General features: G+C 40.2%; 1 protein-coding gene across 1 annotated transcript in view; it reads right to left on the reverse strand.

Moving 5' to 3' along the window:
- The window catches only part of PTPN21 (protein tyrosine phosphatase non-receptor type 21), a 1,442,744-nt gene that overhangs the window by 557,969 nt on the left and 865,288 nt on the right, over window positions 1-19,487 (reverse strand). Inside the window, exon 12 of the mRNA XM_044073481.1 lies at window positions 1,675-1,756. Coding sequence (XP_043929416.1) covers window positions 1,675-1,756 — 82 coding nt within the window. The remainder of the gene's footprint in view (window positions 1-1,674; window positions 1,757-19,487) is intronic.

Raw genomic sequence — 19,487 nt, forward strand, 5'->3', positions numbered from 1 at the left:
TCACATCTAGATCAGGGGAGGTCATCATGCCTCTTTACTCATCCCTCATCAGGCCCATAATTGAGTACAAGGGATGTACCTTACCAGACACCTGCAGCAACTGGAAAGACCCCAAAAGTACCTCACCAAGAGGATCAAAGGGCTCAAACAGATGCCATATGCTGCCCGGTTAAAGAAACTCCAGCTCTACTCAGTGGCATACCGCCTGCTCAGAGCCGATCTGTGCCTGACATATAAAGCCATGTCCAACCCAGAATTAATGGACATGCTGCACCTCAGAAAATCCAAATCCCATCGAGCTACGCGCTCGAGAGACTTGAACCTCAGCACTGAAATAAATAGGACATGCTGAAGGGACAGATTCATAACCCAGAGGCTCCCTTCACTCTGGAATAAAATCCCAGTCCAGGTTAGGCAGAGTCCTTCATTGACTCTCTTCAAGAGGAATCTTGATGAGTGGATGGGAGATAGTAGGTTTACTCCAGGTATCACTTCTGTGTCACTGTTAGACAGAGGCACAGTATACTAACCTCGAAAAAGGACATAGCAAAATTCATTTAAAATGGGTGGCGAAAGCCAAACATACTCTGGCTAGGCTTATAAATGCCCTAGTGCAGACAGCCTAGTATGAACCTATGAATAATTCTTTTGAAAAAGCAAAAGTTGGATAGAGTGTGAGATAAAAACGTTTTTATGGTACACATGTCAATGATAAAGAAAGAAATGAAGCAAGGGACCAGTGATTACCCTTATGCAGAAGTGACCATCAACAGCATGAAAAACAGAAGAGCAGACAAATTATTTCAGCAAATAATGTATGATAGTACTACAAACGTCCTCCGTAAAGATTCAGAGGACATGAGCAAGTCTTTTTCAATACATAATGATATGGGGGCAAAGGAGGATATCAAAATAGATGGTTCCAAGGCAGGGCTGGATGAGTATGCCCATCCTAGAAGGCAGACATGGATTTACTGGAGAACAAATCATGTTTCTGGACTGCATAGCAAGCTTCATTCATGAGGGAGGGGGGTGATATGAGCCAGCTGATGCGAGAGGTGGTCACACCAGCATGCTTACTCCACCCAGTTTGGGAATATTATCACATAAAATCATGAGCTGTGCATATGATGTTTGTTCCTCAACCTGATTTTCATCAGCAGTGGGGGGGGGGGGGGGGGGGATAAAGGTCACGAGCCGATAGGCTATTCTCTGCAGGATATGTAGGGCCCACCGGCAGAGTTCAGTATGATTCAGCTACTCCTCCTTGATTCACTGGAATAAGCATATGGTGAGGAACCAGCCTTAGAAGCTGTAGACTGTTAAGTCATTTTCTCCCAAGAGAGGGATGGCCCACCTGCATGGTTAAGCAGGATCTAGTCACTCCCTTGCCTGAAGGTTCATAAGAAAGTCTGAAAGAGGTAAGGGAGAAAAAAAAGTGTTGAAGCCAGTGCCACATGCTTATGATAGCAAAGTCCTATATTACGGCCTGCTACAACAACCGGCCTAATCTAAGATGTAACCATACTAATTAGAGTACTGTAAGCAAATATAAAATGGAAGGGGGATTTGTTCAGATGTTATGTTTTCTACATGATTTCTGAGAAATGCATGGTGCTTAATCCATGGGCTCTTCCGGTACTAAATTTACCAATTTACCCTCATTCATCTTACCTTGAGAAGAACAGTACTGCTCAGTGTAGGGTCCATTGTAGTGCAATTGTGATGAAGGTATTATGAAAGGTGGAGGTTTTGGCTGTGAAAGACAGTGAGAAACATGCATTAGTGTAATATACATCTCGCAGCAAGAAGGGTATCTACAACAGTGTAAATGACAACTATGAGAGTACCCACACTATCAGCTGATCTTTGACAGGGGGTATTTTTAACATTTGAGCACATTCATCCTATTCTTTCTGGAGCAGTACTTCTAAAAAAAATAAATCACCATACACTAAGGTTTGTGCCACCTTTGATTCATACATGGCATTCCTACATTACAATTAAGCAGGATACACAATCTCTCAAGGGGTACATGCTCACCTGGACAATGTTTTACTAGCAATAAATAAATTATACTGATCTAACTTATAACTTGTTGGCTTATTTACAGATATTCAGCTTTAAGTTCAGTATGAAAACAAGATCGGTACAGAAAAGGGGGGGGGGTATGAACAATGCACTCACAAACTCCTTTTTAAGGATTTGATGACATGGGGAGTATGTACAGTTACATGACATACTCGCACAAATGATCTGTGGAACAGAAGTCATTTATGCAACAATCCACAGCATATGGGTTTTTCAGCTAAACGAAATCATATGAATCTGATCATTCTTTTTAGCAGTATAGCCTCAAGAAAAGTTAGTGCTAACCTACTGGTACTGGAATATACTAACCCTGGCTAATCTGAGTCCCTGTAAAGGAAGTTTAACAGCTGCCCACCTAAATTATTCTGAATATGATGCTCAAAGAGTTTTTATGGTATTCAAGTAACAGTGGTTAATTGCGCAGTAACAAAGGAAACAATGTGAAAAAAGAAAATACAAACAAGCAATTACAGAAAAGATCTGTATATTACAGAAGCTAGCGTGAAGAACTGTGAGACACTTTACCACCTTACAGACTCTCCCTTGCAGATATGTCAAGATACTCTTCTCTCACATCTGCACTAAAGTTCATGGCAGTCATTAGGGTCATAAATGACACATGGGTTGTGTAACATGTAGTACAAATACAAAAGGAAGGATGTCATGTGCAAGATCCATCACACATGCATTTCTGAAATAAACAGAAATGGAAGACTTCCCCAGTGTGTGTGTCTCTTGTTGGGTCATTCTAGTATCATTTTTGTGCTTATCATAATAAAAAAGCCATGTAATGAGCCAGGCACTTAAGCATGAGTTGGGTTGGCTAATGAGAAATCCTGCCTGCAGTTCACAAAACAGAGCTTTGTCATCATTTAATAAAAAAGACAAATAACTGGTCACCTTTCCTAACATATAACAGATACTTTATCATGCTATCAAATCATCTATTGAAGACCCTTTTTTATAGGCCTACAACCAAGGTCACCTTTCATCCATTCCAATTTGGCATTTTTAACGCTTTCATGCATGTTGTATGTCCAATGTCAGTGTCCTTTGTAATATCATCCACCACATTAGGACAGTGTGGAAAACTCAATCAACCACAAAACTATCAATCAACCACACAACTAAAATAATTTAACTATCAATTCATAGATAATTTGACAGGTAAAACATTGGTTAAGCAAAAGGGTAGTGGGGGGTACCGCCATTTACTGCTTTTATTCTACATGCATTCCAAACGGGTGGCTGCCAGAAGTCAATCATCTCCCTAAAAGTGATCCTGAAGCAGCTATTCTGGAAGATAAATCACTGGTATTATAAGTATACTTTACATTATGTTTAATCACCTCAGAAGAGGAAAGGTTAACCAATAACTTCTGAATATTCTCAAAGGACATGAGCAGAAACTTTAACATACTGGCTTAGCAATTTAAAATCCTGAATGTTAAAGTAATAGAAGTATACACTTTCTTCTCCAAAACACTGCTTTTCCATTTTTATTAGAGGTGTTGGGAATTAGAAGCAGTACTCTGCCAGCATCACATTTACAGAGAGATGACTGCTTAGAAAACTGGTACTTGTTTGCCTTAGGTACCTTATATATAACCTGCTACACCTTATGTGAGCTGAAGGATGTCCAACAGGTACACTGGCTGCAGTAAAAAAAAAAAAAAAATCAGGAGGAATAAATGTAGCTTTCATAATTGTATTAAATCATAATACATTTTCTGTGTCATTCAGGCTTCACTTCGCTACATCTGAAAAACCTCACGCAAATAAAATTTCAGTGAAAGGCATATTTTCTTCAGACTCAAACTGCTCAGACTGTGAAGAATCCTCTGAAGTACACACCTCCCCTGCCCTGCTTTTTCTTCTGACTGAAAATCCTGTCAGAATGGGAAGGAACTGTCTTCTTCCCTAAGGTTTGAACTGGCATGGAAAAAGCTGAAAGCCAAATAAATCTGCCTTGCCCTGTCCATAAATATAGAGACAGGATATTGGAAGTTTTTTCTCACAAAGCAGCATCTCCCAGTAAGGCTTGCTTCTTGGGTTCACTGGTCCCAACTTCCACAATTCCCTACCAGTGGAGTGATGACTCTCCATCTGCCCCTTCTCCAGTCAGTGATAAAAGGTATTCTCTGGTCTTTGGTGCCTGCTAATGCTACATCAACAGGACAGTGGGTAAGAAGATGAGTGGTGTGAGGAACAATGATCAGCCACAACAGAATCACTCATCAGCAGCTGAGGTAAAGAAGAAAAGTACAGTTGTGTACACTTACCATAAATGTAGATGCTCAAGTGTATTCACTGTTGCAGTCATTACATTTGGGTAATCTGCTGGCAGATTGCCCTCAGTCGGCCTGATTAACAAAGTCTTGGGTCCTGTGTCGGTTGCTGTCCCTTCTTCCATGACGTCAGGTCATCAGGGGTATAAAACATGCAGCCGACACCATTATATCAATTTTTCTTGCCCCAGATGTCAGGTGCCCCCCAAATGGGGAGCAAAATATATAATTAAAAAGACAAAAAAAATATACCTCCAAACAAAAGCAAATACACCAAAAAGGCTTTCAAGCATAGTAAAAGAAAGTAGAGGTATAGTGAGAGAAAAACAGGGGGCTGGAGGGAGGGTAACCAGGACTGCAACAGTGAATACACTTGAACATCTACATTTATGGTAAATGCACACAACTGTACTATGTTCTTCGTGTTTCACTGTTGCAGTCATTACATTTGGGTAGATTTCCAAAGCTATGGTTGGGAGGATGGATTTATACAGCATTAGGACCAGCTATAAAGGCCCTGCAAGACAGCAGTGGCAAAGCCAACTCTGTAATGTTTGGTGAACGTATGAATTGAGATCCAGGTAGCAACTTCTAGAATGTCTCTGGTAGGAACCCCTCTGAGAAAGGCTGTAGAAGTAGATGCAGCCCTGGTGGAATGAGATCTGATCCCCTGGGGGATAGTTTTACCATGGTGCATATAGCAGAAACGAATACAATGGCTTATCCATTTGGAAATAGTCTGCTTTGAAATAGCCTTTCCCTCTGCCCCTGCAGCACTTGCCACCAGTAGTTGATCAGATTTTCTTAGAGATTTTGTCCTGTTTAAGTAAAATCTAAGTTGTCTGTGTACATCCAATGATTGCAGAATCCACTCTCCCTTGTTCTGTGGATTGGGAAAGAAAGTTGGCAAATGAATGGTCTGATTAAGAGCCACAATGGATACCACCTTGGGCATGAAGGATGGATTGGTCCTGAGAGACACCCTGCCTGCATGAAAGGTAATGAAAGGCTTCACTGCCATAAGAGCCTGAAATTCAGAAATCCTTCTAGCTGAAGTGATTGCTAAAAGGAAAGCTGTTTTCCAGGTGATAAATTTTAAGTCTGCAGTAGCAGCTGGCTCGAAAGGAGGAAGAGTGAGTTTTTCCAATACAAAACTGAGGTCCCAGGCAGGGGTTGGAGCTCTCCTGGGTGGTCTTAAGTTTTTGGCCCCTCTGAGATACTGCTTTAGCAGAGGATGAGAGAAGAGGGGAGGTTCTGTGTTGTAATGAGCTGAAATGGCTGAGGCATGGATTTTTATGGAAGAAAAGGACAGGCCCCTGTGAAGCATCTCAGTTAAGTATTGTAAAATCTGAAGAATATTGGGCACTGCTGTGCTTATTCCTTGTGATTGGTTCCAGGCACAGAATCTTTTCCATTTGTCAGCATAAGATTTTCTAGTACTAGGCCTTCTCGCCTCCAAAATGACATCCATCACAGATTTACTGAGGGATGCTAAGCGTGAATGTAGGTGATTAGCCACGCTGCAAGATTCAAAGTTTGGAGCTGAGTGTGCAGAATTTGGTTGTACTGCTGAGACAGTAAGTAAGGTGTCTGAGGCAGGTGCCACGGTGGAAGGTGCGACACATTGCGCAGGAGTGGGTACCAGTGTTGGTGAGGCCAGTCTGGAGCAATCAGAATAATTTTTGGTTTGTCCTGTTTGACTTTTAATAGAACTTTGGAGAGCAGAGGCAGAGGGGGAAAAGCATAGACTGATAGTTTTTTACAGCTGAATGATAGAGCATCCACTTTCCAGGCTTTTTTGTGATGAGTTCTTGTGCAAAATTTGTCCAACTGATAGTTCTGGGGTGAGGCAAAAAGATCCATGTCTGGACTCCCCCATTTGAGTGTCAAATATTGAAAATCCGTGGTTCCAGTTTCCGTTCATGTGGGTCCATGAGATTTCTGCTTAGTTCGTCTGCCAGAGTATTCAGCTTTCCTGGCAGGAATTGAGCTTGTAGTTGTATTTGGTAGGTCAAGGACGTGTTCCACAATGCCATGGCTAGTTTGCAAAGGGGGTAGGAGTGTGTACCTCCCTGATTATGTACCAACATAACTGTGGTGTTGTCTGTCTTTATCATTAATTGTCCTGGGTGAAGGTAGTCCTTGAAGGCTGTCAGTGCATTCTGTACAGCTAGCATCTCTTTCGGATTGATATGAAGGTGCATTTGATTTGGGCTCCATTTGCCCTGAATGCACTTCCCTGCCAGATGAGCCCCCCAAGCATATTCTGATGCGTCTGTAGTTAGTGTTTGGGTGGCAGGGGGTGGAGTGAATGGCAGACCATTGTTTTGGTGGCAGACCTCTGCCCACCATAGGAACTCTAGTTGCAGGCAAGAAATGATAGGAATTATTGTTTCCAGAATGTGACAATGTTGACTCCATAAACATTTTAAGTACCACTGAAGTTTCCTCATATGCAGTCTTGCATATGGAATTAGAAGAATGCAGGAGGTCATGAACCCCAAAGCTTGCAGAATTTGTCTTGCAGATAGCAGGGTTTTTGTGGCCATCTGTTAGAAGTAAGTTACCAAATGAATTTGCTTTTCTGGCGTAAGTAAAGCCATCTGGGCAGTTGTATTCAAGCTTGCATCCAGGAATGTAATTTTTTGAGAGGGTACCAGTTGTGATTTCTTTTCGTTTATGGTGTACCCTAGACAAGTTAAAACCCTTTTCACAAACACCAGATGCTTTAGAAGAATGGCCTTGTTTTCTGCCTGAATTAGACAATTGTCCAGGTATGGAGATATTTGAATATTTCTTTGCCTGCAAAATGCAATTACTGGAGCCTGGCACTTTGCAAAGACCCTGGGCACAGTAGATAAGTCAAAGGGCAGTGCAGAGAACTGGTAATGCAAGTAGCCTGCTTTGAAGCGGAGGTATCTTCTGCAAGATTCCCTGATTGGGATATGCAGGTAAGCCTCTTAAGTCTAGAGTTATCAACTAGGCATCTTTGCCTAGCATAGGAAGTAACTGTTGAAGAGCCAGCATCTTGAATTTTGGAATGTCCAGAAATGTGTTTAGAGTAGATAAGTCCAGAATTGGACGCCATGATTTGTCTTTTCTGGGTACCAGGAAAAGTCTTGAATAGAAACCTTGTCCCTTTTCCTCTTCTGGTAGTGGTTGAATAGCCCCATGTTGATGAGGGACAGTACTTGTTTCTGGGCCTCTGCCCACTGATTTGGGGGCAAGTTTGGCCATCCGTTTGGGATTGGCAACGTGTGGAAATGAAATCTGTATCCCTGGGATACTATATTTAAAACCCATTTTTCCTGAGTTATAAGTTGCCAGTTTCTTGCATGAATTGCCAGTTTTCCCCCCACAGGGGAGGCTAAAAGGTAAATGCTTGGTGAGTGTAGAGGGAAGTCATTGAGACTGTTTACCATAAGGAGGTGCCTTGTTGTTCCCAAATTTGGAGGTGGAAGCACCCCATTGTTTTGTTTTGAAAGTCCCTTGTGACTGAAACCTGGAGCCTTTGGAATGTCTGGGTTTGACTTGAGTGGCTCTCGAAGGAACTGGAAAGGACCAGTTCTTAATAGGCCAGTGCCTACTAAATCTTGGAGGTTGCACTTGTAAGAAATCTTTCACAGTTTGCATAGATTTAGCTTTATCTTCCATTTTTTTTTAAATGTCTTCAGCCTTATTACCAAAAAGATGGTCCTGTTGTAAAGGAGCATCCAACAATTTTGCTTTAACATGATCAGGCAGAGTTTGCTCTTTGAGCCAAGCATGCCTTCTTAGCACCGACCCAGTTACAGCAGCCCTGCAAGAGGCCTCCAAAGAATCAAAACCACATTGCAAAGTATGTTTTCCAACTTGTTCAGCTGAATGTAACAAATCCTGTAAATCTTTATTTTCCACATAGGCAGAAATTAATATCATTTTCTGTTTAAGCAGCCCCATGATATGCTGTTGATATTTAAGCATATGAAACTGACAGTTTAAAGCCCTGATTGCCAAGGTTGCAGAAGTGTAAACCTTCTTACCCCATCTATCCAGCGCCCTGGAATCTCTATCAGAAGGGGTAGGATTTTTAGCAGTAGAGGCCTTAATGTCCTTGGGACCCTGAGAAATTGTTTCAGGATCTGCAATAGGATTTTTGAAAAGGAATTTATGGGAGTCAGGAACCCTGTAGTATCTATCTGGCTTACAAGGAGCCGGAGGTAGAGAATCAGGAGCCATACTAGACTCTGAAAAAACATCATCAACAATGTCTAGAACAGGAGGTATAGCCAAAGTCCTATGCTGAGGAAGAAGAAGAAAATCGCTAAGTCTCTTTTTAGATTCAGAATGTTCCTTTAAGGTATGTAAAGTTTCCCCAAAAGAAAAATCCTCAGGGGGAGAAGAAGAACGAATGGAATCTTCTGCATCAGAGTCCTCATAAGTATGTATAGACAAATCCTGTTCATTAGAAGAGTCAGAAGAAATAGAATCCTGTTCAGAAGATTCATAATCAATGTTTTGCCTAGGCCTCTTAGAAGGAGGGGGTTGGCTACCCCGATCAGAGTAATTAAGTCTTCAGCCGGTTTGATCATTTGTTTTTTAGGCAAAGGGGCCTGCACATGTGGCCCAGGCGCCATTTTTTTAGACATAGATATAGATTTTGGCCTTAGTTTTGAAGATGGCGTCGGTCTAATATACAAATCTGTAGGCCTGAAAATAGCCTCAGAAGCTGGTGCCTGCACAGCAGCTCCGGACCCATCTAAGGTAGAGACATCCACGGGTTGCATAACTGAAGCATCTCGCGGCATACCGGACTCCGAGTGGGTCTCAGTAGAGGCCTGCGAATCAGAAGTAGTGGGTATCAGGGGCTGCGAAAGTGCCTCACTGAGTACTGGCGAACTGGTGACTGGCTTAGGAGAAGCGTCGTTGTCAGTTTTGGACCTCGACGGCCTGTCTCTGTCTTTTTCTTTGCATTTTTTAGGTATTCCGGTAGTCGGATTGCTAACCGACGACATTTCTGGATAATTAAATAGTGAGCCAAAATATTTAGAAGCAAAAATATACAGACGTTTAATAGTGCGTTGATTAAATTTAGCACAAAACTGACAGCAAGGTACGTTGTGGTCAGGGCCTAGGCAAGGAATACAGTACAAATGAAAATCCTTCTGAGGTATTTGCTTCCCACAAGTAATGCAATTATTAACTTTTACTGACATCGGTGAAGAGAAAGAAAAAGTTTCCCCAACGGGGTACTTAGCTTTTAGTTGAAGACTTCGGTTCTGAAACTCGAAAACGAAAATTTCAGAAGTCGGCCGACTGGCACTTGCGAACAACTTCTGCTTCGGGCACTGCGCGGCAAGAAAGACTGATGTAATGGCGTCAGCTGCATGTTTTATATTTCTGACAACCTGACGTCATGGAAGAAGGGACAGCAACTGACACAGGACCCAAGACAAGACTTTGTTAATCAGGCCGACTGAGGGCAACCTGCCAGCAGATTACCCAAATGTAATGACTGCAACAATGAAACACAAAGAATATACCCTAAGAGACACTTTAGTGAGGTTCTTCTTCTTTTGTGCTGGGGAAGTTAACAGCAAAGAGACAGACTGCTGCTCTATAGTTAAGTAATAAAAGGGTATTGGAAGGCAGGTAGCATAGCCCAAAAGAGCCAGTAAGGACAAAGACAGGAGAACTAGTGGTTCTGAGCTATGTATATAATGAAAAGTTCCCCACATGCACAGTGTTCTTTCTCAAACACACTAGATAATAAAATGAGTTAAGTTTTCCCTCACAAAAAGTTCACAGTGGCACTACCATCACATGCACGTTAATATAACTGATGGCCCCTTTGTTTTTGTTTGAATACCACCTAACAAAGAATTCTAGAAAAAAAATTTTCAACTAAAATTAAATTTTAGGAGGAAAGCTTTCTCCACTAACAGGGTAACATGGGGACTGCCAACGAAGCATTTGTTTTATGAGCAAAACAGCTCTGATACATTTAGCTCTCCTCCTGCCATGTATATGGAGCACAATCCACTCCTGGCAGGGGGAGTGCCTAGAAAGCATCCAAAGGTTTCAGAAGGTACCCAGTGCAGGAGGGCTAAACACATAGAGCTTAGACTACTGCAATCATGATGCATTTATGAACAACATTTTTGAGAGAGTATCAGATCTTAATAAAGCAAAGGCAATAGCTGTAAATTATGTATCTACATATGAAATTGTTTGGCAATACCCCTATTTACAGGGATCAACAAAAGTAATCCAGAAAGCCTGAATCAGGTCTGTGACCCAGAGGGTGACAGGACTAACAAGAAACAGAGTACAAAGGATTAGTCCAGATTATCCTTGTTGAGTGCTTGTCCATCTACCTAATTAACAGATAAAACTATTTGAACTTCAACAAGGCATCTTTATTCCTCCCACCAGAAAGGCATCAGAAAGAGAGTCTCCCTTAGATCTGCTGGCTAAAGTGCTTTTATATGGACTAACACTTTGTACTGTTTCACATTTACAGGGATATGGCAAGATGAAGTATTTAGATATATATATATATATATATATATATATATATATATATATGGGAACACTTCACATAATCGAATTATTGAAATCTCGAATTTCATATGGTCGAGACCATATGATCGAAATTTCAATAAATCGAATGTGTGTAGTGTTTAGAAATAACACTTTACTTACCTTAATACATTACGTGCACACAGAGGCAAGTATTGTTGCATGCCATGTGTGTACGTAATGTTGTATTTGTTTTGTGGTGTTGGCAGGAAGTAAAGAAATCTCCCGTTTTGCGCTTCCGCATACAGCGCAAGACGGGAGATTTCCCATCTCCCCACTGTAGCGCGATCTTGAAGTTGGTATATTTAAGTAGGGGTGGGGCACAGCCCACATGAGGGTGCAGGGAAGCCCCTGCAAAAGCGAAGCTTGTGTTTTGTTTTTGTTTTTATGGTTTCCCTTCAGAAGTTCGAGTTTCCGAAACTCGAGCTTTTGGTTTCGGTTATTTGTAGTTCGAGATTTTGGAAATTCGATCTTCTGAAGTGAATCCATATATATATATATATATATATATATATATATATATATATATATATATATATATATATATATATACACACACACACACATATATATATATATATATATATATATATATATATATATATATATATACGCACACACACACACATCATATATTACTCAACTTGACTCCCTAATTGCCTTTACAGCTGCACTAAAAAACAACTATTTAAATAATCCCAGCTGTACCTGTGAAGTACAGTGTAAGGTCCCTTAACCTCACACACACTTAACTACTCAGATTCCATTCTTTAACCTAACCCTGTTAAATCTTTTTCCCTCCTCTGTATGACTGTTTCTCCTACTTACGATATATGTGCAATTTGCTAAGGATTATGATTATTTTCTTGTGGATTGAAAGTATGAAATTATGTATCCAAACAGTCTAACAATAGGTATTAACTTATTTAAGATTTACTCCCCACCCTATGTTTATGTATGTACATCTCTTTCACTTTGTATTTATTCTGTATAATATTTGATTAACTGTGGAGCTTTTCTCCCTGGGCCTCCACTAAAAATAGGTTTCTGACCCAGTGAACTTTCTCGGTCAACAAATGTCAATAAATAAGTAAATAAATATAATAATATAGACCAAAAAAGATTCTACACATCTTTATCTGCCATAACAGAAAGAGACTAAACAAAAGAAACATTGAAAAGCTAGAAGCTCTTGATTATGGATATGGATAGTACAATACAACCAGTGAAAATGCTGTTACTCCCTTTAGTCTTACATGCAGATCAAGCATATTTTTGTGAGCCAGAGAGGACAATTTAACGGAGATGAAGAAATGTATTTAAAAGTCAAAGTAAACTTTAGTGTCATTTAAAACTACACGTGTAGTCTAAACAAAATTTTGTGCATCAGCTCAATTCTTGAAATTCCGAAGGAGAGTGAAACAACACATACAAGTAGAGGAATAAACATAAAAAATGCAATACTACTCCAAATACACACAAGAAAGAGAAGAGACATTTACCAATACTCTAATACAAAAAATACTCTAATACAAAAAGAACACCCTCCTCCGAGTTAAATTAACTACCCTGTTTAAAGTAATACAAAATACACTACAGATTGAACAATCCCCAAGTTATTTCTCTAATATTGCACTTGAGTGAGTTAATTACTGACTATGGATATAATAAATAAATATTGCACTTACGTGGAATATATATAAGTATTTACTGCACAAATAAATAAAAATTGACTTATTATGTGTCCAGACCCCTTGGACTAGTGCCCGAGTTCAGAAGTCTAATCACTGCAGGGTAGAAACTGTTAATGAATTCTGTAGTCCTACAGAGGACGCTGCAATATCTCTTGCCTGAAGCCAGAAGCTTAAACAGTCTATGCGCAGGATGTGTGGTGTCCTGTATTATTTTGATGGCCTTTTGGATGCTTCTTGCAGAATAAAGTTGTTGTATCAATGGAAGACTGGAACCTGTTACCTTCTCTGCAACCTTCACTACTCTTTGTAGCCCCTTCCCTTCTAATTGTGCAGCTTCCAAACCACACTGTGAAGTTGCATATGAGGATGATCTCTATTGCACCTCTGAGCTCTGGGTGGTTTGTTCTTCTCATGAAGTCGATGATAACCTCTTTGTTCTTCCTTACATTCAGGTCAAGGATGTTCTCCTCGCACCAACTGATCAGAGATGCCACTTCCTCTCTGTACGCCCTTTCATCCTCCTTTGTGATAAGCCCCTACAACTGCAGTGTCATCAGCAAACTTGATGAAAAAGGAGAAGGAACAAGAGTTAAGTGAAATAAATTGATTACCCCGTAAAACATAGTTTAGAGCTGCTAGATACGAAGGGGTACTTTACAGTTATGCAGTTAAGGTTCATATCATAGTTCAACTTGAAGGTTATAAATCAATGTAAAAAGGAAAAATATTTCAGATAAAGGGGACACTGGTTGAGAGATAAAAACAAACTAGGATTTTGGGTGCAAGTTCTTAAGAAGAATGACAACCATACACAGGATTACATTATTAAAGTAGCAGAAAGTATTCTAGGAACAAAACCACAATGGGAGTGGAGAAAGATTTTATCAATACTGATGAATGCAACTATGGGTATAGAAAACAGGGAAAAACAGGGCTTGCATTTACTGGAAGAAATCAGGAAAGGAACCAAGATACTGGAAGCAAATACCTTGGGAGGGAAAGGCAATAGGAGTAAAACAAGACTAATCAGAAGTTTGGGCTACAGGTTAGAGACTCCCTTTTCTATCAGGGCTTGACAATAGAGCATAGCCAAAAGAAAGAGATAGGGATGTGCTAAGTGAAAGACCAACAATGGGACAGCTTTTAGTTGAGCCTGGAACAGAAGCTGCTGTTAAAGAAGGGATAATTAGAAGGGTACATAAAATATTACATGGCAACTACATCAGTCAGGTTAGAAATAAGGAGAAAGGAGAATGAAAAGGCAATTTACAAATGAAGAAAGGGAAGATCTATGTAAGGCTTCCAAGTATGTAGCAAAGACCAGAAGATTTAGAATTTCTACATGGAAGTGTTTGTACAGCTATTTTTATACTCCATGGACACTTGAGAAAATTTGTCCTCATGCAGATACCCAATGCTGTATTTATAATGTGGAAGACAGAGAGGTAACTGGGAAGAAGTTTTATGGGAATATAATGTGTTAGCAGATTTAAAAAAAAATCCCTAGAGAGTACTTTTTTTTTAAAACAAATGTTGGGGAAATAAATGGTTGTAACTCAGGAAATTATTCTTTTGAGCTGGGATATACAGGACCAAAATTGCCTAGACATATTAAGGCCTTACCCAAGATTAATGTCATTGGCAGCTAAAAAAAACAATTACTAGAAAATGGAAATCAAAATCTAATGCAACCATAACTGAAGCCCTGGATATTATAAAGATATAAACGTGCCCAAGGTGGGACCTTTTGAAAAGGGAAAGAGCAAAGTAAATATAAATAAATGGAATTTGTGGGAACAATATATACAATGTTCAGGAACAAGTAAAATTTAAAGGAAAGTAGGAATTGAGCAATTCATGTCATGGAGTAAATAAAAACTGTAAAAAAAGAAAATGTGTACTGCATGAAGTTATAACAGAAATGTTATGCTTTTTTCTTTCCTATGACTGTATGGGTACCCGTGTCATTTTTTTAAATGCCATGTTTAATAAAGATGTTTAAAAAATGATCTGAAGGAATAATGAGGTTTAAAGAAAGGCATTAAGAGTGAATGACAATTGTTAGGAAGAAAAGAATACTCATTTTTATTTATTTTTATTTGAATTCATTAACCTGGGTAGAGTACAGATCACAAATGACCAATTTCAGTCTCAGCCTGGGGATATACATATATTGCATAACAATAACAATGGAAACTGCTATTATGGTTTGTTTGCATTTTATTAATGTATGTAATCTTATGTTACTATTTAAAATGTGATGGTTTAATAAATATGTTTTAAATCAGCAGTAGGAATACTGCTGCAGCATTACTCTTACCATGCTAATTAGCTGCAGTCACCCACCCTTCTGGTTTGATGGTTTTATTTCCTGCATTTTTCAGGCATTACCAAAGTGGATGTGGCCTGTCCCTCTAACACAAGTTGAGCCTTTACAGCTAAAAGGGAGAACAGCCTGCACCATTTCCACTTCTTTTTAGTAGGAAAGTTACTACTGTCCTCAGTCTGTAAAGCTCTTGGGGCCCTGATGACTTTGATTTTTAAACATCCAGAAGTTGCTGGGAATGATGCCTTGAAGGCTTCCAGGTGGGTCCAAAGTACTGATTAGGTATATTTTTTTTCATTTTTGATTTGTGATTTCATTGACTCTTCCTTCATCACACTATGCAGGGCAATGGGGAAATTGCCAGTCTCTGGGGAGAGGGGTGTGGGAGAGTATATTGCAGCAGTTATACTATTACTCAAACATTTACTGCTACAGTAAGGAAACTCATGTAAATATGCTATATACATCATAAATATCACGGCTACAGTACAATTCCTAGTCCATGGGAAAAAACTACTAAAGCAGTTAGTTTTCCCCATGAGATGACTGCAGTCGTAACATAGTGTGGACTGAAGCAGCAGCAAATCATGCCCCGTGCTGGGACTGAAGTTGAAGTGTGTAATGTCCAGAGAAGGTGTGCACAGTGGTTTAGGTGCCCGGCTCACAATACATGCAGAAAAGAAGGTGTTAAAGTGGCTAATGTCCTTGTACACTGGACATCCACAGATCTCTCTAAAGTTTTTCAATTTTTTCATAACAAAGGTAACACAATCTGTTAGCCATTTGGACAGGGTTTGCTTGGAGACTAGCCCACCATTCTTGCCTGATATAAAGAATACAAACAGTTCATCAGACTGTCTGGGTCCTTTTGTCATTGATATGCAACATCTGATCATCTGGTATACATACAGTAAATGTAATATCCATTCTCTCTTCTTTTGGGGGCTTGGGAAAAAAAACAGTTATCTACCCTGATTAACTGAGGACACTACTTTTGGCAAAATGGAAGGCTAGTTCTAGGACTGGCTGTCCCTGTGAAAAGTGGTGTAAGTATCTTTTACTCATTAGAGGTATGAGGGTCTTTACAGGCTCAACAAACAAGCATTACATCCTGCTGGTTGAGGACACAGTCACCAAAAAAGGTTCTGCAAGACAGTAATTTTACTATTCAAAATACACTGGGCACAAAAGGTGCAAATGCTAACTTCTACCGCATGAAATTAAGGTCATCGTCAGTTTCCAATGAGGCCTAAGGTTTATAAGATCTGTTGTAGTAACAGCTTCTCTGTAGAATAAGTAGACACAGAAGGATCCATGGGGAAGCATACTGCAAATTAAGATGGTTGCACTTTAACTGAGGCAATAAGATAGGACATCCTGAAAGAGTTTGTCTAGGTACTACAAAACTGGCTGAGTAGCTCCTAACAGCCTCCTTCATTTGGGCAGACAGAATTTCTACTGCTACATTTCAAGATATGCAGCATCTCCTTTCAGAACTGGTCCTTAAAAAGTATCATGCTGACAGCACTCAGTCAGTAAAACATGACACTATTTAGGTATGGATGTACCATTGTCACACTTAACTAGGAACTCTACTGTTTTTTCTTTCTTCTATTAGTTGACTTAGTGAGGAGAAACAAAGCTATTTCAGCCTCAGAGAGGCCATGAAGATCAATCTGGCTTTGTCACTTCTTGCTTTCTCCAATACACTGGGGATTATGCTAATCACTTGAAAAGGCATAAAGAAGATCCCTCCTCCCGGACATGGGGCAGACATTTACTGTCCATACTCCTTTGCATGGGCACCTGGAACAGATATTTTTTTTAATTTGCAGTTACTTTTGAACTAAACAAGTCCATCATTTGGACTCCATTACACTAGGTTTTGGAAAACACTGGTATCCTAGCCTCCATTTGTTAACTGCTGGAGTTGGACCTGCTCAGCTCATCTGCCAGTGCATTCAGATGTGACAGAATGTAGAACTCCATGCACATGAAGGAGTATGTACCCCCTTTCAGATCACACCACCTTCTAGAGTGAAGGACTCCATCACTGCTTCATGGTTCTCATTTCTACAAGGAAATCAGGAGAAGAAAACAATGTAAAGTGCTAGAGATCAGGACAGGGAACAATGAAGGGAAAGGTTGACACCATGGTGAGGACAGGACCCTTAAACACATAACCAGTGGAAACATGGCAACAGAAGTATGTGGAGCTAGTAAGAAGGGAAATTTTATTTGTATTTGTTAACCAGGGTAGAGCACTGATCTCAATGGACCTTTTTCAGTCTCAGCTTTGGAACATTGTCTGATTAAGTGACTTGCTCAGATTCACACAGGAAAATGGTGGCTGAAGGAATCAAACCCTGAATCCCAAGAAGCAGCTCATTAATAGTGTACAGTCATAATAGTCTGTGCCAACTGAAAGATTACCTTTGGATAAACCCCCAAACTATAGCAAACAGGAACATTTGTCAACTAAAAGGTTGCTGAACCTCAACTAGAGAGCTCCACCATGAACAGAGGGATGTAGGCCCAGTAAGGTGACTTCTTAATCTGTCTGACCTAAGTCTCTTTTTTGATCCTGTATAGAATATGAGCAGCACCTACTTCAGCTCACAGTGCAGATATGACCCACCAAAAGGTATCCTGATCAACCCATATGAGACCCACAGTAAGCCAGCCAAAGAGATACGGGCACTACTTTGCTCTCAAGGAGAACCACTACCACTTAAATATGAAAAGAAGGCTTTCCAACAGCTGCCAACTCCTCCTGAAAGACACTGCTTGAATTTCAGGACCCAGAGGAAAAAGCTCATGGCCAGGTAGTAAATGTCCATAGCCTAATCTCGAGGGGGGGGGGGTAATCCTGACTAGTACCAGAAGGTGGTTCACACAGCCTTAATAAACAAAGCAATCTTATGTTCAACTATAACCACCAGTGGAATGAAGGATCACTGAACTACATCCCTGAGGTCAGCAAGCAACAGTGAATAGCCTGCAGCAAGATACAGCAAAACAGATGTGATGCCAATATGAAGATGTGGAAGTTGGGATCCTTCCCAAGAGCAGACAAGGTATGTCCTGCTTCTGGGGATGACTCAAAGACTGCTAATACTACACAGAGTATTTAAAGAGTCCTGAGAAGCTGACAATGATGTCTCTCATCACTGGTACAAGGAAAGCAGCAACCCCAATTTGAAAGCCAGAGACTCCAGAAAGGCATGGAAAGGCTCACAGGGGAAGGAGGTAAACATTAACTTAATGCCCTCTTTCTCCAACAGTCAAGTACAGAGCTCCCTGCACAGCTGAGGATGGGGACTTACCAATAAACTCAGTATAACTGTGTAAGGTACTTGGTATAACAGTAGAGCTTCAAAATGAGTTCAGTTTAACAGTAGAACACAACACAATACTGAATTAATTCACCTTCTGCTCTAGATGGATTTTTATACAGCTGTCTTGTTATTCCCTATAAGGACCAGCACCATTCTCGAGTATCTCAATATATGCATAACAGTGTAACAGCTACAGTTCCTTGGTGAGAAGCTTGTTTTTTAAGCATGTAAATGGCCTCATTGGGAATTCATGCATTTGGAAGAAAAATTCCAGATGTGAACTAAAACTATAACATCATACCATAAACAAACATTAGCAATACTCAGTGAGTCCTACAAGAAGATTAAATGCTATGTTAAGTACCATCCATAACAGTACTATCTTCCTTGTGAATGGTCACTGTTAAAAGTAAATAATACGTAGGTAGAATCCTAAGCAGCGTTGAACAATGAGAGGTGACAACTACATGATTCCTTCTACCACGGTGGAGCCATGTCAAACCCTGTCTGACATGTGGTTCCCAGATGTGGTTATCTGGCGATGGTGTGGACAGCAGTACTAGCTGCAGCTTCTAAAACACCATGGTGCAGAAACAGTTCTGAAAGGAGCACAAAGTGTATGATGCTTTTCAGTATACTTTAAGGTGTAGTGACCTGTGGCTTTAAAACAGAAAAATGTAGTTGCCAAGGCCAAGAAGGAACTATAAGGATGAGACTGGCTACACTGTAGTTTGCCTGTAGCAGGCAGGTAGAAAAGTCATTCTTCTGGATAAACTGCTTAGCTCTACCCAGCAAAAGAATTCCTCTTCCACGGAATGTGGGAGAGGCGTCACTCACTCATCATCAAGCTTCTTTATCCCTATTTTTTTCATGTGACCACAGTATCAAGTCATTTGCATGGATAAATTGCTTAGCTCTGTCCAGCAAAGGAATTCCACCTCTACTGACTATGGGAGAGGCCTCACTCAGTCATCAAGTTTCTTTTTCCTCATTTTTTTTTCATGGAGTTGGAGTGTTGGGTCAACTGTCATCACCTCTCAGTTCAGTCCCACCTTCCTACCTTATTCAACAGTCATGCTCGATTATAGGTCTTCTCTCATGCAATCCACCCATCAGCTTTTGAATGGATATCCTTGTCTCTTCTGGTCTTCCTCCTGTTTTTCCAAATTTTCATTACCATGTCATCTCA

Source organism: Protopterus annectens, chromosome 6.part0, assembly GCF_019279795.1.
Source record: "Protopterus annectens isolate FY-2018-M chromosome 6.part0, PAN1.0, whole genome shotgun sequence".
NCBI classification, from domain to species: Eukaryota; Metazoa; Chordata; order Ceratodontiformes; family Protopteridae; genus Protopterus; species Protopterus annectens.